Source organism: Dromaius novaehollandiae, chromosome 12, assembly GCF_036370855.1.
Source record: "Dromaius novaehollandiae isolate bDroNov1 chromosome 12, bDroNov1.hap1, whole genome shotgun sequence".
In the NCBI taxonomy this organism is placed as follows: Eukaryota; Metazoa; Chordata; class Aves; order Casuariiformes; family Dromaiidae; genus Dromaius; species Dromaius novaehollandiae.
Window position 1 is genome coordinate 3,664,930 of NC_088109.1, and position 21,816 is coordinate 3,686,745.

At 43.1% G+C, this 21,816-nt stretch overlaps 1 protein-coding gene across 2 annotated transcripts in view; it reads left to right on the plus strand.

Annotated features, from left to right (window-relative positions):
* Window positions 1-750: 750 nt before the first annotated feature.
* The window catches only part of STIMATE (STIM activating enhancer), a 37,104-nt gene continuing 16,038 nt past the window's right edge, over window positions 751-21,816 (plus strand). The window contains exons 1-3 of one of the 2 annotated variants that reach the window (XM_064518681.1): window positions 751-1,010; window positions 17,936-17,984; window positions 19,952-20,047. In XM_064518681.1, the coding sequence (XP_064374751.1) occupies window positions 857-1,010; window positions 17,936-17,984; window positions 19,952-20,047 (299 nt within the window). In that variant the 5' untranslated portion in view covers window positions 751-856. The remainder of the gene's footprint in view (window positions 1,011-17,935; window positions 17,985-19,951; window positions 20,048-21,816) is intronic. The other variant, XM_064518680.1, reaches the window with a different exon arrangement.

The window sequence follows — 21,816 nt, forward strand, 5'->3', positions numbered from 1 at the left end:
TGAAGCCGGTAGGGCTTGATGGTAACATAAAACCGCTTGGTCACCGTTTCCTAAAAGCAAACGCTAGTCTGCTATGTTTTATCCATTATGCCCTGTGCTTTTCTTTTAAAAGAAGGAACATCTTTTGTGAAAGGGTCTAGCTCCTTAAATTTTCTTCCTAGTTTGATCTCAGGGTCTGAGCTATAGCTTTTGCATTTGAGTTTTAAAAAACTCTGTCTAAATAATATCTAAGGTGGATACAGTTTGGGCAGAGTTTAGTCTCTTAATGCTGCACCGGTGGCTCTAGACAGCAGTGTGGATGCTGCAGTCAGGTAGTAGCATGAGCCTGGTCGCAGGACTGGACGCCTTTATGAATGAAAAACCCAGCTCGGAGCCGCCTGGCTCTCTGCCGACTTACATCTAAGAGCAGCGACAGCAGTAATGGCAGAGCGTTAGCGCCGCCGCAGCGCCTGTTGTGGCTGCAGCCTGCGCCGTGCGCTGCGCCCGGTCCCCCAGCGCGGGGGAGCAGCGCAGGGCGCCGCGGAGCTATTTGACTGCAAAGCTATATGGCTATTTACGGGAGCTGGGGAAGGGAGGGGGAGGAGAGGCGGGCACGGGGCGCGCCGCTCGCGGACCCGCTGCTGCTGCTGCTCAGCGAGCGCAGCCACCCGCCCGGGGCGCGGGGCCGGGCCGGGCCCCGCCCCCTGCGCCCTTGGCCCCGCCCCTGCCGCCCCGGCCCCGCCCCGTCGGGCCGCGGGGGCGGGGCCGCCCCGGCACAGGAAGCGGCGCGGGGGGCGCGGCTCCGCCCGGCGGGCCCGACGTCGTCGCCGCCGCCGCCGCCATGCGCCGCTGAGGCGGGCGCCCGCGGAGCCGCGCCATGGGGGCGCCGCCGCCGCCCAACGGCAGCCTCGGCCTCACCGGCAGCCCCCCGCGGCCCGGCGACCGCGGCTGCGAGAACGGGGCGCTCATGGACAGCTTCGGCATCTTCCTGCAGGGGCTCCTGGGCGTCGTGGCCTTCAGCACCCTCATGCGTGAGTGGCCGCCGCGGCGGGCGGGCGGGCGGGCGCAGGCCGTAGCCCGGCGCCTCTCGGAGCCCGCCGGTGCCGCCGCCGCGGCGGGGAAGCGGCCGGGGGAAGCGGCGCCCCCCGGCCTGGGGGTTCCCGGGAGCGTCGGGCCGGTCGGGCCAGGCCGCAGGCCTGCAGCCGCGGCGGCCTGCGCGCCGGCCGGGCCTGGCCGGGCCGGGAGGCGGTGGCGGCGGGCGGGGAGCCGGGGAGCGGGGCTGGCGGCGCGGCGCAGCGCGGCCGGGCGTTCGCGGAACACGGGGCGCCGCCAGCGTTTGAGGTGAAACGGCTTTTCCCGAACCGGGGTTTCCGGACGCTGTCCCGGTGCCCGCACCGCGGCGAGGCGCGTTTGTTTGAACAGCAGCGCGCTGCGCCGAGTCCGCTTCGGAGCGTGCGTGCGGCCTTGGGGAGCAGCCGGCGGGCGCGGGTGGCGGTTGCAGCGGCGCAGCTGGTGAGCAGGGACCTGTTAAGCCGCTCGTCTGAATTTGGTGGAAAAGCCGGGACGGCTGGAGGCAGCAGGGGTTCAAGCCCTCTCTGCTCCGAGGGAGTCGCGGCACTGAACGGTGCTGCTGGGTTTACCTGTTATCCCGTGCCGCCGCCCGTGCCCTTTCAGCTGAGGGGAACCAGACGCGTGCCGTTATTCAGCTGATGGCGAAGCTGTTGTTAAGAAGACCCGAGGGAGGGGAAAGGGGGCATCAGGTTAAAAATATTCTACAGTTTGCCTGATCCAAAGACCAAGATCCTGCCCGTTTCCTTACAATTGAACCAGTATCACTTCATGCCAACATCATGCTACTATGGCTAGGTCAAAAGTTTGCCCATGCGCTAATTTTGCATGCTTCAGAGTTTCAGTCACAGTTAACAACTGTATTGCTCTTACAATAGCTATGCAGATAGCAGTCGTCTCGATGTTAACGAGCGACAATAGTAGTTAATAGAGTAGTATTTGGTCAGTCAGAACATTCTCGTAATTAGTAGTCTTAGCCATTTCCAAACAAAACAAACTTTTTAAGAAGATGTAGCATTTATTTTTAGACACTTTTTTGTTAGTATTAAGAAGAGATACTAATAAATCATTCTCATGGATTGTGTATCGAGACACGATGAACTGTTGGTGGTCTTTGTCATGGTAGTATCTCTTTTCTAGAGGTGACATCACTTAAATCTTTTTATGCATTTTACAGAAACATTGGAGTACTCTGTGAGTATAAGAAAAAGCTAATGCGAAAAGTATGGGCTAGGAAAATAAAAGCCTAAATTATTAGCTGCACTTTCTGACTTTGCTCTAGTTAGATGTTCTAAGCAGTAAACTTCTAGGAGACTATCAACGAAGTGCTTGTAATTGTGGAGGAAGAAAGTGAAAGCAATATAGCCAGCCATATTAATGGTTTTGGTGAGAAAAGGCATCTGTTTCCGAAGGAGTTTAGAGTGATGCTTATGCTTAAAAACAGAACAATAGGTTTATTTGTCCCAGTGTTGACAGCCATGTTGTTTTCCACTGTGTTTTGTTTTGGGAATCTTCTCTAGCAGAAGGAGAAGCTGACCACAGTATGTAGACCTGTGACATTGCTAGAAGAGCAGATGTCCCTCAGTTAAGTGTTGCGCTGTGCTGGAAAGGATGGGTCTGTTCTGTCGCTTAGTTTCATTTGTGTGCTTCTACACTTTTTATATCATATCCAAAAAATACTTGTCATGTTGCTCCAAAATGTTTAGAAGTTGCCTCAGCAAATACAGTATTTCAGTATTTCTTTTGTGACCCACAGGAGAGTTCGATCTGATGTGAGGGAGAAGCAGGAACTTGTGGCTGAGAATGGGAGGCAGAGTGCGACCTCTCTTCAGCAGTAGCCTCTGCATCTGGGCACCTCCTGCTGTCCCTGAGCTGGTGGCCGAAAGGCTGGCACAATTTCCACAGCAGAATCACAGAACTGGTACAGCTAGAAGAATAAACAGGCACATGTGGTTATTTTTAGACTTGAGCACAACAAAGAGTAATGCTGAGGTGGAAACGAGTGGCTGTAGGCAAGGGCAGCAACCACTTGAGATGTGGTGCTGCTGTCAGGTCAGAGACGGGCCTCCCTTCTGAGCAGCGTTAATTCTCCTTTTTTGGAAAGGGAAACTAGACGGGAAACTTTGTTTACACTTTGAGTTGCTATTAATGGTTCTGACCCTTCTGTGGAGAAGGAAATGAAAGTAATAGCGACAGAGAGATGCTGTAGAATTACTGTGTATGCACGGAGACTGTTTTCCTTTGAAAAATATTTGATCTGACATGTAAGGAGTGTGTATTTCTGTAAATCAAAGGGTGATCAAAAGAAGCTTGCCCTTTTCTACGTGGATCGCACCACACTTCCACTCAGTTGAATAAAGAATTGGTTTTCTCTGTCACAGTAACTAACTGTAGGAGGAGGAGGACAACCTTTTTGTGCCTTATTAGCAGATGTTCATCTACAAATGACTGAAGGGCTATTCTTAAAGCAAAACTGTTTAAGATCTGACATGCCAGTTTACAGCCTTTTTGTGTGTGCGCCTATACAATTGCTGTAAAATCCTGCTGTGAACTGATTCACCAATGACATCAGTTAAACTTCCTCTTTATAAAGGCTAGAGCGTGTGGTCCTGTATTGGGTTTTCATTTTGTTTTAAGGTGATGCTGACAGAGGGGGCATGGAGACTGCTTTGCTGTAACTATCTCCCAGCTGAAGAAAGGTGGTTAACCCCGATGGTGTTATCAGCCTACCTGATGTGTCCGCCCGCTACTGAACTGGCACAACCAAGAAAGCTGGGACAAGGCAGTGAATCTCTGGCTCTGAGTGGGAGAAGTCATCATTTGGAATCAAGTTCTAGGTTTCCTTTCACTTTCAGTTCATGCCTTCTTGTTCTGTCCCACAGGGTATGAAGAACAGTTTAACCTTTTTACGTCAGCTTTTTAAATATTTGGGTCCCTCTGTTCTATTTTCTTCAGATTCAGATATGCAGTCCCAAATCTTTCTGTCGTAGAGGATAACTTAGCTAGTCAGCAACTAGCCCGAGATTCCCTACCCCCCCCAAGTGTAGAAATTTGCATTTGTTTTTACTCAGTTAAGTCCTATAAAACCAAGAGAAAAAAAATCCACTTTGTACAGTTCAGTAAGGCCACTCGGATTTCAAACCCTGTCCTCCAGCTCTCCCTGTAAAGCATGTCTGCAAGTTAGAGAAATAAGCTCCTCTTCAGCTGTCCAAATCATGAGAGAATATATTTAATAGTATCAGAGCCTGCCAGTGTGTTGTCTTTAATCACTGTGAATTACTCTTAACTGCTCTTTGAATTAAGCTTTCAGTTGTGAAACTAGAGGCTTGTTGGGACAGTTTGATCCAGATGCTATGGATGTTCTAATATGTCCAAACTGACATATACTGAAGTCGGGTCAGATGACTTCTGTTGTGTCTCTCCTAACCATAAGCTCTAACGTGCTGTAGAAGGGAATTAATTGATTAAAAACTGCCTCTTTTGGCAAATCTACTTGGACTGGTAGCCTTTTTTGATTCTGTCCATTAATTTTCAAGTTTAGTAGCCTGTTTTTTTCTTCAGTCTGTTGCTTAATTTTGCTCTTGTCCCTCTTTCCTGAATGTGTGTTATTTTTGTGCCTGGTTTATTTAAACTAAGCCACTTCGTAACAGGAAATCTTCATGGATTGCTGTCAGTGTAAGAGACCCATGTTTACGTTTCAGGTCAGTCAGCTGAAGATGGTATTTTTTTCCAAAGTTTGCCATTATATTGCTTGTATCTTATTCCTTTCAGATATTAATTTTAAATGATGGGTTTGCTTCTTAGTTTTGGGTGCAATTGTTTTGTTTTTTATTACTGATGCTACACGGCCAGTTTTAAACATTTTTTGTATAATGTATATGTTTTGTGAGTAATCACAAGCTTCTTCCAAGCATTCTTGCGTTAAACCTTTATTGGTAATGATAGTGGTGTTAGCATGATATTCCCACAAATGTGAAGATACAGATGTGATTCTAAATACTTAGGTTTTATTAGCCAAAGCTGCACAAAGATGTGAGGAGGGCAAAAAAAACACTGCCAGTCCTTTTATCCTGTCTATCATGAGCTATTCTTGGTATTGCATCTTATAGTAGGTTAATACTAAATATATATAGTTTATTTACTAAACATGTTTGTTAGAAGATTGATGAATAATCAGAGGGTGGCTAGGTTAATGTCGATTCTTAGGAATGACTGGGAAATTGTATGTGGTCATATCAATGAACCATTGAAATAGAACAGTCTCTGGGTCCTCTGCAGGTAAAAGGTTTGTGTTTCTGCCTGTGTGAAAATATGATATTCCTAGTACTAGGAAGTCTGAAATAGCTGTGAGGACCAGTTTTGTGCGTCAGTGTAGACAAATCCCTCGTAGTAGAAACGTGTTGTTGTTGTTTTGGCAAAGGGGAGGAGATGTGAACATGGCTTACAGATGGGAGTTATGCTGGTCACCTATTACTGAAAGAAGATGATTTTGATATTTTAGAAAATTCGTCCTGGGGGATGAGCAAGAACACTAAGATACACTTTTGAACTATATAAAAGGCAGGATTTGGCAAGGGAGGAAAGGGAGAGCCAATTTTTTTAAAAAGAGAGGGGGGAATATCAGAGCATGGAAGACCAGAAATAGCAGCAGCTTTTTCATTCTTAAAACAAGCAGATGTCCAGACTGCCCTGAACTTCTGCGGCAGCCGCTGCACGGGTCGCCCCGGGCCGAGGTGGCGCGGCGGTGGCGGTGGCGGTGCCCGGGGAGCACCTTGGACAGCGCCCGCGGCAGCCTCCTCCGCCGTGGGCACTGCCCGGGGCCGCTGCTGTCGGGAGCCAAGCCAGCCCCTAGGCACCTGCATCTGCCCCTCGCTACCCAGAGAGTCTGCATTGAAAGTTGGGCTTTAGTTAAATGCAGTCCATATAAATCAAGTAACATTCTTACTTGACGGCAAGAATCTTCCTTGCCGGTGCAAAGAGGCGTTGCAGTCCCCTCCCATCTGCCTGGAGGAAATGGGATGGGGTGGTGGTGGTAGAAACAAGGATTTTTAACTTCTTACTCATTAGGTCCCAATGCAGTAATTAGCAGTGGTCAGTACCTCCGTAGGCTATAGCACAGCAGAGCTCTCACTCTGCAGGTTGGCTGCTTGTGGCAGCAGGGCTCAGGAAAGCCCGGTGAGGTCACGATGGTCAAGCCCGAGTAAATCGTGCCTTAAAATGACCAAGGGTTTTGTTATCTCCAGACTGCGAGATATTGCTGACACTTATGTTATCTGGTTGTTTCTTGTGCGTTTTAAATAAAGCTTCAGCCCCTTTGGTGTCTCTGTGACATCCTTTTCCATATGTGAGTCAAAAATCGGATGTGTGTTGGGAGCTGTAGCAGAAAAAAATGCAGCCGCATGGGTGAGTTGACCAAATTAGTTAAGTAAATTACTTCCTTCTACCATGCTAAAGTTACAGTGTTCTTTAATAAATAAAATATGTAGTTGGGCTAAATTCTGTACATCCTAAATTTGTGTAGAAAAAGACAAATCTTGCTGACAAACTTGATTGCCTTGTACAAAAAGAAGTAATAACTGTGTTGTGAAAATTTGGGAATTGTTTTTTGCTTTGGAAACAGAAGACCAATCTTGTTTTGTAGCATGGTTAGATAGGCATCACTGCCATTACTGTAGGGGAAATATCTTAATACTGTTTATGTCCTGTTTAAACTACATTACCTTAGGGGTTGTTTTTTTTTTCTTTTTAACTTAAAATTGTTTGCAGGGTGGCTGAATCTTTGTTGGATAAAGATTGTAAGAGCACTTTAATGGTTTGCTTGATGTCCTGATAGTGGAAGATCATGAATATTTTAGTGTCATTAAATGTAGCAAGTCTGCTTGAAATACCATGCCAGTAAAAATAAAAACGAAAAAAAAAAGCCAATAAATAAGTTACCTGTTTAGACAAATAATCTGTAATCTGCCACGAAGTTGCACTTTTAATAGTTATCTGAGGCCCTTGCTTTTCTTGTTAGCTCGAAGTGCATTACATTTTCTGATTACTCGGCCGATTGCTGGATATAATTATGTTCCAGATAATGATTGTTCTAAGTATAATTATGCATGTCATTCACTTTATGAAAAGTTTAGGAAAAAGGATGTTATGTTGGCATTTAGAAATTATTAAAATAATAAATTATCGAGAAATTGAGAAGAGATTATTTAGCTGTGTTTAATTAGAACTAAATTGTGGACTGACTGCTGGCTAGCCTGTTGTTTAACAGGAAGCTGCATAATGAGTTTCTGTTTTTGACTAATGTTTTATAATTGAATTTACAAGGAGCTGATTTGCACAAGTATACATTATGCATTTTTGGTTTCTGCAGTGATGTTAATTTCATGGTTAATGAAGTTTGCGGTTTTAAACTAGCATTTAACAAGGTCTTATCTGTGTGGATTATTCTGATGAAGTGAAAAATGGGATCTGCTTTCTCACGCCCTGTGATAGGAAACGCGTAGCCTTTTCACATAGCACGTTCTCGCTTGAACATTCCCCGACCACAGCAAAACGTATTCCCTACATAATTTAGCATGTTAATTCTTGCTGGCAGACTGAGCATAAGCTTGGAGCTTGCACACGAATGCCTTTGCAAGTGACATAGGGCTAATGTGTTAGCTTTTGATCGGGAATGATTAAAATTGTTCTCAGTGTTGCTCAAGATACATAGTATTGATTTTTTTTGTCACTGACCCTGAATCACATGTTTTATAACCTCATATTTTGTGTTTATATTCTTTTTGTCACATGGAATGAGTGATGAAGGTGAAAATGTGCTAAAATGGATTCACAGTTAAAATTCCTCATAGCTCAAATTAATAGTTCAGATTCATAGCTGAAGTCTCAGGTATACTAAACTAGAATAGAAAAGGCCATCCCAAGGAAGGCACTAAGCTTGTTTTTCTCTAGTTCGTGATTATTTTTTCCTCTAGAGGTTGCTATTTTTTATATTCAAATATTTTTGCCATTTTTGATGTTTTGACTTTTGTCATCTTGACTTTAGGTGCAGTTTTGCCTAATTCAGATTCTAAGACCCTCTGCTAATCTTCTGGTAGTGATTAACTTGTGCTGGTTCACTTGACAAAATGAGGGGAAAAACTACTGTGTTCCTCTTCTATCTGCCGTGCAAATATTGCCAGGATGTAGTAGTGAGCATGGCTGCGTTGCCAGAGGAAGTTCAAGTCTTTCGTCTTGGATCTAGCTCTGGGTTTCTCTTGTTGAGATTCACCAAAAAATTTCTGCAGTCAGAATTGTAGCAAATCTCCAGGAAAACGTGAGAGTGTATTTTTGGTTTTTTTTGTTGTTGTTGTTGTTTTATTCCCCCAGTTGGGGCTGGCCTTCAGAGTGCCTGCCGGATGGTATCATTAATAGGTGCTGGAGTCACAAGCCTCTTGCTGGTTACTTCTGGTCTGATGACAGATGCTAATGCAGTGTTGTGGAAGGCCTGAACTGCAAATGGATGCATTATGAAAGGCTGAAAAACATGGTCGTGTGTAGTTTTATGTTCACTGCAGTTATCTTTCTCATTTACGGCTTGCTGCCTTGCAACAGGGGAGGAGGTTAAGGGGTCCAGCCAGCTCAGATGGGAACAAAGTCAGGAACTGACTTGGCTACATGTACACATTCATACTTTTTTTTTTTTTTGACAGAGTTGGTCTTTTCAATTTTTAATAGAAGCTAAGCAGGCAGGCTAGCTATTCACCTCAACTGGAATGGGTACTTAAAAAAAAAAAAAAAAAAACTCACTTGCTTTTTGTTGTTGTTCCATTCTAGTTATTTTTTCCCTTTTTTGAAAATATGGGTTTTTTCCCCCCATGGAACAAAAATTACTCTAAAATTACAAACAACTTTTTACAACTAACAAAGTGCACCTTCTCTCTCTCTCTCTCTCTCTCTCTCTCTCATCATTTTTGAGCACATTACTCTCTCTAAAATTTAGTTCCTTTTTAGAATAATTGGTCGTCTTAGCTTACCCTGGAAAATACTGCTGACTATGCAACCTCTTCCAGAGTACCTGTCTTGTCTCGAAGCTGATGATGTGACTGGCAGCATATGTTCATTTAGATGCAGAGGATTTTATGCTTGCTCCAGAAGGTAATTATTCTACCTGTTAGAAGATGGAGTAGTCTAAGACACTTTAAAATCAAAAAGAAAAAAAGCCTTCTTCCACCTGATGTCAAATTGCTTGAGCTTTCTTACGGTAGCGTGGTTTTAGTGGTGGTAATATGTTCTAGTGTTGTGACGCTTTCACGAAATTTGCACAGACCTTAAGAGGTATAAAACATTATCATTAAGAAGAAGGCTCACATGCATAGAAATTATTACATGTTTTGATTTTGATTTCAGAAGTTGAATTTCTGTGATACCTCATTGCTAGCTATGTTATATCAAAGATATCTGCGTAATAGGCCACTGACTCTCACTTTGTGACATTTGATCTTGTGTAAAGAAGATGCACGAGTGTGCTGTGTCGCTTTTGTTTGCTTGGTTTTAAAGTAATTGGCCTGACAGCGTTAAGTGAGCCTTGCTTGCAGTTCAGTGCTTCCATAGCTTCAGCAGCCTGGGGAGAACGAATGTAGCAAGCAAAGCTCTTCGGAATTTAAGCAGACTATAAAGATACACTGCTAAGTCCACCTTTGGCCTCCTTGATTTGATAAATTTGCTGTGTTCATCATTTTCTACAAAGGGAAACAGGTTTTTTTTTTTTTACTTTTTGCACATGTCCGAATATCTATTTTGGGTTTGCTTTCTGTTTTTAAGACTGTTACAACTACTGCCGTAATTAATATTTTAGGGAAGGAGGCATGACTTTATTGCTGTGCTTTGGTAGTTTTTCACTCCCCAAGAGCTGGTTTACAATAACTGGCTTGAATGACTTAAGGTTCATTGATATCTGTTGTCTTACAAGTAATGTTGGGAAAGCTTCATCTATTATTGAGGCGAGCTGGTGAGTGTTGTAGGTGAAAATAGTGTTGGGAATGGCAAATTGTTGCTTGGTGCAGATTAATGTGTATTGATTCTATTTACGTTGTACTAAATAATTCAATTTTCCCAAATCATTCTTATTTTTAATACAAAAAAAACCAGTTGAACTTTCAGCTCACATTAGGCATATCTGTAGTGACTATTTCTGTAGCAACCTGCCTTTTTTTTTTTTTTCTTTTTTTTTTGCATTTGTTTAAAAACATCCGTTTCAGAGTACAAGAGTGTTTGCAAGCCGGCCGTGTATTGAAGTTAAACTTTTAAAGCCAATCTTACAGGTACTTTTGGTACTGGAGAATTAGCTTTGCTTTGTGTTTTCAGTTATATGTGTTGAGGAAACGGAATAGCACATCCCTTTGTATCTGTGATTTCTAAGGAATTGTCATTTATTTTGACTGCTGGAATGGAGCGCGCCTCGTCAGGACAGTACTGCGTATGTGAAGTACGAAGCTAATGACTGCCTGCCTCTGAGAGCAGGACTTGCCTCAACACTTAGTATTTGGATAAATACTTCCGTAGAGTTCTTCAAGCTGTTACTTTCAAATGTTTTACTTCTAGTGTTGCTCTGCTGTTGGCGTGCCCCTCGGGAAGCAGAGGCATGGCGGGCTGTATGCTTTTTCTGTTTATATAGTTTATATAATTCTGCTGAGTTTGTTTGGCTATTTTAAAAAGTAAACTTCACCTTAAAAAAAAAAAGAAAAAGGGTTGAAAGGCCTGTGGATGCGGTGTGTCTAGGCTGTGTGCTCTGCTAAGACACATTTGTTTCCTTTAATTGACAGGCGAGTTAATGCTGCTGTCAAAATCACTGTGGGCGGCCAGGATAAATGGGATCCGTGTTGCCTCAGTGAAGCAGTCTTAGGCCGGGTTGTGTGTGAGAGGTAATATGATCTATTTGTGTCTCTTCCTCTGCCATTATTTTTATCAGCTAAGCATTTGGAAAAATCTTTTGACCTTAAAATATATAAATGTTAGGAATAAAAAGCTCAGTGAAAATGCATTTGTCTGCCCTTCCTGAAGAAGCAACCATTTCTCTTTCTCCCCTCCTCAGCTCTCGGATAGTAACTTTTTTTTTCTGCTAATGGCTTGTCCTTTCCTTCCCTTCTCCCTCCGCTGCCAAGCGAGATGTTTGCTTAGCTCTCGCAGACCGCACAGGTGGGAAGTAGGTGTTGGGTTCGCACGGGGAGCTGCCAGTAAATGTGGTTCTGCTGTGTTTACAGAGCAAGCGCCGATGCCCATTTGCTGCGTTACGTGAAATCCAGTGTTGACACATCATTTTACATGTTTTGTGTCAAGACAGCGTTGGTCACGAGATGGGCTGAGCATCAACCAAGCCCAGGCTGGGTTATTTAATTTTGCAATAAGCCAGAGCTGCTGCTTCTGCTGTTTGGACAGGAGCGTCGGTCAGGCCAGCTCATCTGTTGCAAAGTCTTCACCGCCTGAAAGCTGTAGCCGTAGCACTGCTGTAACTGCTGCCTCTGCAGCCGAGAGCTGGGGGTAAGTTCTGCTCTTCTGCAGGCACCACGTGGCTTTCCAGACACTGAATCATGAGTCTTGTGACGTCCCTGAATAAGCAGCTGGGTCATTAAACTTCATTGTGTCCATTGCTTCTATAAAGTTCCTCCCTGGGTGACCATGTTTAATGGACGAGTCCTTAATTAACTACCTGTCTCTACTGAGGCCAAGGACACAGCGGATTCAAAAAGGGACGTGCGTGTGTCACGTTCCTCTCTGTTTTACAAAAGTTTAGTATTTTTTTGGAAAACAAGTGAGCTTTTGCACTTTGTGGGATGTCAGTCTTTAACATGGAGTAGAACAAAATTTTGCTTTGAGGGAATTATTCCGTAACTGCTCTCTTCGACGTACTGACGCCATGGTTTCGGGTATCCTGCTCTGATAGCTCTGCGTTCCTGGACGTAGTTGGGAATCGCTTGCTGTAGCCCACTTGCAGTTCTGCTTAAGTATACTTAGTGTCCGAGGGTGTCGACCAGTCCAGGTAGCTAAGCAAAAGCGTAAGGGGGAATTTTGGAGTTTTTCAGCAGGGAAATAAGCAGTAGGTTTTCAAGGCATCCTGTATTCGAGCACCTCAATTAGAGTTAATGCAGCATAGGCAAAGAAGGGAGAACTGTGGTGCAGCAAAAATTGGATTTCCGAGAATACTGTGCACTTTCTTTTTTGTATGGAGGAATGAGGAACAAGCCAGAAACAGCTGTTCTGCTGGTCTTTTGTGTGAACAAAGTCGTGCATTTTCAACCTCTCATTAAAAAAAGAAAAAAACCTACATTCCTCTTCTGTTACTACAAACGTCGGGGAGATGCTGTGCTCATTAAGCGTCACACCAAGTGCATGGGAATTAAGTGATGTGTTGCTTATGCATATGTGTACATACATACATACATACATTTTATAAGGCATTCTTTTATCCAGTTCCCATTAGGCATGTAGTTTCTTGTAGAGGTTGTTAAGAAAAATGTTTTTTGCCCTGGGGAAAGCTGTAATTTCCTGTTTTTTGCTGCTACCAACAATATAATGCAGGGATCAGATGAAGCGGCAAGTGCCAGCCTCTTAAAAGATTTACCGCGGTGTGAAAAGGAGACGAGTTCAAACTGATGCTACCGATCCCCGGTAACAGAGTTCAGTGGTAGCTGCCGTTCTGCGGCAGTGTGAATCATTTATCTTTGCAGATTTTCATGAATTATTAGTGTGCATGTACTCGTTCATAAAACACTGACCCACTGTTGTGGGAAAAGGGCTGATATCAGCAAGCAGAACAGTTTTTATGATAACCTTCCTAAATATAATAAAAAATTTAAACTCTGGATATATTGTTGATTTGACGAGCTTTTTACAGGGCCAGAAACTGCAGGATCAAATTTATGTTGCCTGTGTTCTCGTGGATAACCAAATGTCCTGAAGAGAATACAGTTATCTGAAAGCAGCAATCTGAAATTATGAATCAGATTTTAGTTTGGATATTAATGCTCAAATGAACCGTTCAGCTCTTATTCTATATGTAGTTAATAAAACAAAGAGTGCTGCTAAAACCTGTAGTATCTTCATCTCTAATGTTGGCAGTGGTGTGAACTATTATGGATATCAGAGTAACCCTCCAAAACACAACGGTCTTATACTGTTGGCACTGTTTTGGAGGAAGGGTCTGGCTTCCTACACTATTCAGGAAGCCCAGCAGAGGAGACCCAGCGTGCTCGTAATTTAACGCTATATGGAGGCTCAAGCTGCAGCGGATTCCTCGCTGTTAAATTCCCTGTGGCCACATGTGTGGTTTGGGTTTGCCATGTTTTGGTCCTTTGGCAAGTGGTTCGGCTCTTAGACCTTTTAAGCATCGATGACTTTTTAGAATTACAGGATGCTTTTTGTCAGGAGGGAGCCCTGGGGGTCATCTGCTCGGCCAGGGCCAGCCCAGGTTACGTTTGCCTTGCTCAGGGCGTTGCCCACCTGAATTACCAAAATCTCCAGAAGTGGAGGCCGCTCGGGGCAACTCATTACAACGTTTAAGGGCTCTCGCTGGGAAATCGTGGCTTATATCGCTTGCTGCGGCATGCAGCTGCTTCCTCTTGTCCTTTCCCCGCGCACCTCCGAGGAGGCCTGGTTCTGTCCTCTGCAGCTGCCCCCGCGCCCGCGTTAGCAGCTCTGCGTGTCAGATACGCTAGTGAAGGTAAGATCACCCTCTGCTTTCCTCCTTTGGACTTTCTGCTTCTGTTTGGCCGGCTGAGCTGAGGGCCAAGGACAGAAACGCAGAGGAGGTTTACGAAAGTAAAAATTTTATCACGTACTTTCTCTCTGACCTGCTTCTGAAGCAGTTTTGACGAGTGCTAGAGATACAGGTGAAAAACCCTCTTCTGTCATGAAAAGGTCAATGTACGGCTGCAGAAGAAATTGAGCTTGTTGAGCATCCTTTAGCTTATGTTCCTTTGTCTGAATTTCAGATTGGAGAGCTGCAGAAGTCTGCCTAGATCTTTATTAGAAATGGAGGGATTTTTATTGTGAACTGCCAGAATGCGAGTCTAAGAAATGTAATAATATGTGGCATTTTAAAATGTCAGGGACAAATATTCTTCCTACTTATAGGATGCAAAAAATGTATATATATTTATGTACACACATACGGACTGCTTCTTGGGGAGGAATAAAAAGCTTCTAGAACATCTGAGTTGGGCCAATTTTGTGCTGGTGCAAGAGCAGCAGTCAAGACTTGGAGTTTTTAGATCCATGTTGAAATTATTTCACATTAGCAAACTTTTCTGTGTGACTTGCTTTTTGGGGGTGAAGGAGGGAAAGAAGGGACAGCTTAGTTACAAGTACAGATTAAAGTATTGCTTTTCATCGTGACAGTTTGGAGAGGTTTTAATCTGCTCTGTGCTCTTCATATATGACCTTTGTTATTCCTTTTTTGGAATACTTGCTGCAAAACTTGTGCCTAAAGTAACTGTTAGGAACCCGTTCACAGTACTCTGGCATTAATTATTCCTAGAAAGGTAATTGAGCACGGACAGAGTTTTATGAACTTGAATTTTCATTGATAATACTCAGCCTTATACGTTCCCCTCCTGTACAACGTCCGTCTGTGTGGCAGCTCGCGTGCTCGCTGTGAGAGGTGCTTTCGATTCCTTTTCTGAACCATTCTGGCGTCGAAGCGTGGCTAGCTTATACGTGTCTCCTCCTTTTATAATTCAGCACGAAATTCTGAACGCAATTAATTAATATTAAATACGGGTGGGTCTCGGTAGCGCGAGTGTAACGCACCGAGTTGGAGCATATGTTGTGCACTACCTCGTCGCGCGGGGCGCGAAGCCGGCAGACTGAGCCCCGTCTGTGAGCGGCGCTGGGACCGCGCCAGGGCTCCGAGCCGCCGCGCCGACTGCCAAGGGAAGCTGCTAGGACGGCTGAACGCGTCTGCAGCAATGCTGCGTTTCAGGGCGGCCTACGCGGAAGAATTGCCTTCCCTCCCCGCTCTGAGAGCTGCCTTACAAATTTGCAAAAATCTTTATTTGCAAAAATTTGCAGGCTTCTGGTTGCAGGAATAATTTCTCAATGACAAATAAGTGATGGGACCCGACTTTGCTCATCAGTGTGGTTATGTACAACCTATTGCTCTTTTGCTCAGCTTACCTCCCTCCCCGGGTGTATGCAGCTTTAGGGAAAATACAGTGTGCTCGAATGCTAAGGGAGAAGGTAAATCGCCCTTGGACGAGCCTCGCAGCGCCCTGGTGAGGTAGCGTGGGGTGCCGGGCAGGCAGCACACCTGCGTGGTGCCGCGCTGCAGCGCTGAACGCGATAGGGGCATCCAGCTGCGTGAAAGCAGCCCGAGGAAACAGCCCCGTCTCGTGTGCGTCTGCACAGCCGCATCGAGTGCCGTGCCAAACCGTCGCTGCTCAGGCGGGGTTAGCACCGAAGTGCGTGGGTGCAGAGCTCAGCCTTCGAAACTGAGCTTTCTCAGGTGCCGTAGCGCAAACTTCTGGGGTTTCAAATGCGCAGCGAGCTGCTCGTCAGGCCACAGCTTGCACAGCAGTTGGACGGGTGGTCTCACCTAATCTGTGCGCTGAGAGGTGGGATTGGGGGGGTGTTTGGTGGTATGATCAGCTATGTTATACACCCCGGAAGACATCTGTAGAACCAGTCAAATCTAACGCTCCTGTTTAACGTTGACTCGAATAAAAGAATCGACCAGAGAAATACAGGTCTTCTGTGGCCTTTTTCTCCATGGTGATGAAATTTGAAATGATGCTGGTGGGATCAGTTGTGAATAACCTCGTCCAAGATGACTTCCTTGTGAATGTTATCCAAATGCGTGGATTCACGAGTTAATACAGTCTCTCTGTGGTGACAGTAGGCAGGAACCTGAACTTGGAAATTCCCTCCTACCCGTCGGGGATGTTAATCTTCCCCTTTAATTTCTGCTCCGTCTGCAGAGAAGAGCCTTATGCAACCTCCACAACGAGTCACAACTACTGCCTCTTCCGTGTGTTTGCTGCTGCTCTGTGGCTTTCTGGTATTTTGCAAAAAGGACACCAATTTCGGTAATTGATAGCGTGACTGGGAAGCACTTGTCGTAGACAGTAATTCGGTTGGGTTAGCTGAGTACTGCATATTTTTAACAAAAGTTTTATATTTAAGTCATGCTGTTCACAGAAGAAAGCCACTTGCAGATCTTGCTACTACAACTTCTATCTTCAGTGCAAATGTGCAGCCCTTTCCTCTTTTGTTGCTTTTTAACTTCCAATGGTTGTAATATCTGCAAGTGAAACAGTTTCTCTGCTGTCAAACGCAGTAAGAGTAGAGAAAGTGAAGTGGCAGGTCGTTAGTGATGTGCTGTTGGTGAATGCTGCACTTTCACCTCAGGGTCTATTTTTTTTAAGATATCGGGTAATTGTAGTAATACCTTGTGGTATGAGGACTCTTAGCTTTTGGGAAATTGTCTTGTGAAGAAGCTGTAATTGGTTCATAAATCCCAACTGCTGTTGACGGCTCGTGAGCTAGGCGAGCAGAGCGCACGTAGCATCCTCTCTCAAACCCAGGTTCATTTCTAGTACCCAGAGAAGCAGGCTGGCGACCTGTTGGCATTTAGTCTGGCTAGTCCTGCTACGCCTTTTGCCTCTGGACAGACCTCTGCCACATGAAGGTGAGAGAGGGAACCAAGTCTTAAAATTTCTTTTTTTGAGAGAGAGAGAGCTTCTGAAATAAGAGCACAAATAATTTTTCTTCAGTGTCAAGACTGTCAAAGGAGGTAGGGGGTGATGCATCCTGCTTCTGATGGTGTTGAAAGGTTCTGGACTTTGGACAGAAGAAGGAAGTAAAGCTGATATAGCACACCTGGAGACTAAATAACGGTGGCAAGAACAGCATCCCTCGTCCCTTAGGGATGGCTCTTATTCCAAAAAACAAAGATACTGTGACATTTGGCAATGAACCCTAGCAGAAGAGGGCAAGTAAAAGGTTGTATTTGAATTTTTAAAAGGCTAGTACACAGCCTTTCTTAAAATCCATGTGGGGGAAAAGATAGTTAAACAGTCGTGATTTTTTTTTGTTTGTTTATTTGCACTGCCACAACCCCAGGAGGGTGGGGGGACGCCAGCGGGGTGGAGGGGAAGGTTATCAGTCATTGCCAATTATCTTTGGTCTGTCTTTGGCATATAATGAATTAATAGCTTGCAACTGTAACAGAAGATAAATTTGTATTACAAATTGTATTAAGATGGCAGTAGCAACATGATCTATTTTTTACCATTATATAGTTGGCATCACTTAATGTTTGATTTTTGCTTTGAGTTTCTTATAGGCAGACAAGTATCACTTCTGTGAAGGGACTGTCTGATTTAGAAAATCTGTCTTGCTTTCCTTTCGGAGTTCAAGCTGCACGCAAAAGACTAGTTCATCATCCATAAAAGACATTACTTTGTCAGATAATGTATTTGTCCTGTTATTAATTGTTTTGATTTCTTTCTGACATTGTAGATTGCCCCTGTAGCGCAATACTATTTTCCCTATTTGAGTTTTGGTCTCGGTGAGCAAAAGAAACTGCCATTTCTAGTGTTATCCTGAACTCGCTTTACTATCTGAAATTAAATTTTCTGCATGGGCAATCACGAACGCGAAGGCTGATGCAGCGGTGATCAGGTAACCGATGAGTTTTCCCTGGGAGGTATATTGCCAGCTAGACAAGAGAGACATAGGAACCCGAAGCTGACGGAAAGGAGACAGTTTATCTTACCTTACCTACCCTTAGGGATCGATAATGAAATGTGCTCTAATTTATGTAAGAATATAACATTTTGGCAAGATGATTTGCTTTTGCTTTCCTATAATTTTGTTGGTTTAGGAGTTGCTGACTTTTTTTCTCTCTTTCTTTTAGTAAAACGCTTCAGAGAACCAAAGCACGAAAGACGTCCTTGGAAGATATGGTGTGTTTCCATTTGCTTAATTTTGAGCTTTTGGTTTCTTGATGTTTTAGAAATTGAAAGAATGATTGTTTACTTATGATGGTGATATCTCAAAGTGATGGGCAAAAAGTGACCGAAACACGTGAGTCAATGCAAGGTCGTTACCTTCCCTTCTGTTTTCCTGCTAGTTTGTTCTCACTAACCACTTCCTGGACTCGACAAAAATCACATTTTAGACATAAAGTTTGAAGTTGCACTTCCTTGTGAAGACAAAAAAATCTTGCTAAGATCTTTTCTATGAAGGCTGTAGATTTTGGCACACAGTATCTATTAAATAAATAATAAAAAGCGCTCTTAATATATATGAGATTCTTTTCAGAATCTGATTAAATCTGTAGGCCTCAGTGTACCAGTCTGTATGGCTGTTTTTAGGGGTGGAACAGTCATTTGTGTATCAGTAACCAGTCGGTCTGGCTTCTTTCCTAAGCTACAAATTTATAAGCAGCTCTCAGCTAAGCATAAACAAAATTTCATGTTCTGTAGCAGTCCTGCTATGGATAAGATATAAAACAGTATGGCAAAAGATATGAATGTATAAGCCATAAAAGAATATAAGGTATAAGACGTATATTCCTTTTTTATTACTTTTTGAAAGGTGTGTTATAGTGATACCAACGTAACTTATGCTGATTATAAGCTGAGACTGGTGTAAATCTTGTTTTTTCAATGATTTTAATTCATCTCATACTATGTTGCTTGTCCTAACTAATCCTGACCTTAAATTTATTAAAAGATAAATATGACATCTTTGTATACCACAGTCTGTCTGCCTGAAATTCTCCATAGCCTGGTAGCTCTTAATTTTTAAGCAAGGAGTCTAGCTCTCAAACTCCAGAACGGTCATTTGTAGCACGTTGTGCTGATTAGGCAGGTGCCTCGCTGGCTCCCTGCCCCACCAACGCTTCCAATGGTGTGAAATGAATGTGAGAGAATAAAGTTTAAGATCAGATCGTAAGGGTGGGGAGATGAATTCAGGCATAAAATATTGTTTTGATCCATCGGGCTGCTTAGACAAGGCAACAACAGGCAAAGTGAGCACTGATCTGTATAAAGAACACACAGTTGCCTACACAATGCTTTTGCCCCAATTCAGATGTTCAGCATATTTAATAACACATCTAATAAGTTCAGTTTTTGTGCAAGAAATCGTAAAAACAATGTTGTTAAGGGGCTGGAATCAATACTGAATCTGTACCCAAGTATTTAAAAAATATTTATTTATTTACTTACTTACTTTCTCTCTGTAAGTAGTGAAATGTTTTCTCTCCGACTCATTCATCTACCCTGGAAGTAGTGCCTTTGAGATTGAAATTCTTTTGCAGTGTGGTCTAAACTGTTGTGTTTTAGCCGAAATTTGGTGTAGCCACTTCATACTTTCAGGTGAAAAATATCTATGTTGGCTTTTTAGTAGGATACTATAGGTTAAGCAGTCATTAGCCAGCTATTATATTGTACACCAAGAAGTACATGATGAGGATTTTAGTTCTGTCTGTGCCATAAACGTGCAGAAATGCATGAATGTAAAAGGACTGAAATATTTAGCAAGGCTGGTATACTCATTGTTTACAGAAGGTTATTAAAGACTTAGCTAGGTTTAGTGAGTATGAGATAGATGCATAGATAATGCATGTCATACTGGAAGGTTCTCCGTAGTCTTTAAGTTATGGCACCAAGGTGTCAAGTTGGTGCAATTTGATTATTGTTAGCAACGTTCGGGAAAAGCATTACCAAGGGGTTGAACTGAAAATGGAACAATGTCAAATAAGCTAAGTACTATAGCACATTATTCTCCTTGTGTTCTCATTTGAAAGAAAAAAAAAAGAATAATTGGGATGGAATTTTAATTAAAATAAATTTGCTGTGTCCTACTGTGTTGTAAACATTTTTTGTTTGTTTCTTAAAAGCTATTATTTTTATTCTCTGTTTAGGTTTTTAGATACTTCCAAGCAAGCCATAGGGATGTTGTTCATCCACTTCGCAAATGTGTATCTCTCAGACCTTACAGAAGAAGACCCTTGTTCACTGTGAGTGTTGAATTTAGACTAACTGGTCTCTATGGAAGCTCTCCTGTTGGGTTTGGTGGTGTGCTCGGACAACAATGCACGCAGCGCCTGAGAAATCATCTTCAGTGCTTCAGTCACTTTTGAGAACTTGTGTTTTTAAGTGTAGTTAGTCAAGGATTAGAATATTGATCTCTTAATTCTTGTTTAGTAGGGTCTGGGAATGCTTTAGCTGGTCTGTGTGTGGGTGTTTTAGACTGAGGGCAAACTCTATTGCTGCTCCCGCAGTTAATGAATAAAGGCTTAGGAGGCACACTGTAGGGTGAGGCAGCTTGCTGAAGGAGGTAAGAGATGCTGGGCACCAGTGAAAACGCGTATGAAACTGCGTTCACTGACCTCCGTTGTTCACTGCAACCAGGCTTTCACACAAAGCCACCTAGCTTTCAGGGATATTTAGCAAAAACTTGTATTTTCTTCTAAAATCTACATTAGCTTCTGCAGTATTATTTTCTCTTTATTAATAGCAGGAAACCTCGCTTGGTACCCAGGCAGTTAATGCAGAAATTAATTTTGCAATCTCATGCTTGGAGCAGTGTGACTAAGTAGATAAGCATTTCACTGTAGTATATTAAACCCAAAGATTTTATGACTAAGACCCCTTCAGGCTGTTTACAGGAGCTGCTGAAGCAAACAGTAATCATTTGGGTTTGTTCTCGACAGGGCTCATGCTCGAAGCAGCCTGCAAGTTTCTGGTAATAGAAGCTGTGAAATTACTTTTAAAAGCCTAGTAATTTGCCCTTTAAGACCAATCCAGTTCCCTCTACGGCAGCTGCTCGCTGTTGTTCTTTGGTAATCAAAGGAGCTACGTACCTCAAGGAATCTGTGTTTGCTTTACTTCATAAGTCTGTGTGTTTTATTTACTTTATTTCTGCATAGCTTGCTTGGTGTTCCTGCATGCTATAAATATATGCCAGTATAACCCTCCGTTTCTCCTCCCACTAGAAAACATTTTAGTGGGGAACATGCATTTATTTTAATAGACTGACTGTAAAGGTTAAGATATAATTATGAGAGTTTCAATAATACCAGGCATCAGAGTGGGATTTTTCTGTGCTTACTGATCTAAGAATTTCCTGAGAGATTTCTAAAATGGGCAGGTAAAAATTGCTCTTATTTCGTTTTTATATATTTAAATGAGCTAACGAAAACATGTCTAAAATCATCAGTGTTTAAAGTTTAAGCTTAGTACTTTATTAAAATATTTTAAAAATAACTTTGCATATTGTGTATACTAAGTTTTTGAAATAATATTTGCTAAGCATCCAGAAACAGGCCTTTGGTATTAAAGCAGCTTTTGACAGTAGCAGCCTGTTTTGTAGATAGAGGAAGAGAATTTTCTTTGCATGGCAGATTCTGCTAGTTCTGGAGTCTTCCTGACTATTTTAACATGAAAAATACTGGTTTGACTATAAATAATATATAAATATTGGCCTTATAAGTAGCAAATGCAGAAGACACCTTGGTAGGTGTTATGGTTTAAAAAAAGTTCAATTTGTGCGTTGTCTTCTACATATGTTTTGATATCGTCTACGTAACTTTATATTCAAATACCACTTTCCATGTAAAAGTAACCTGACACGCACAAGAAGAAAGAGGATGGGAGAAATGACTGTTACTTGCTCTGCTTTCAGGATAACAAAAATTGCTATGTTAAGCTGTATAATTTCTCAGATGAGGGTGCGAGTCCTCCAGATTAGCAGAAAAATAGCATGTTGTATCAACCGAATACGTTT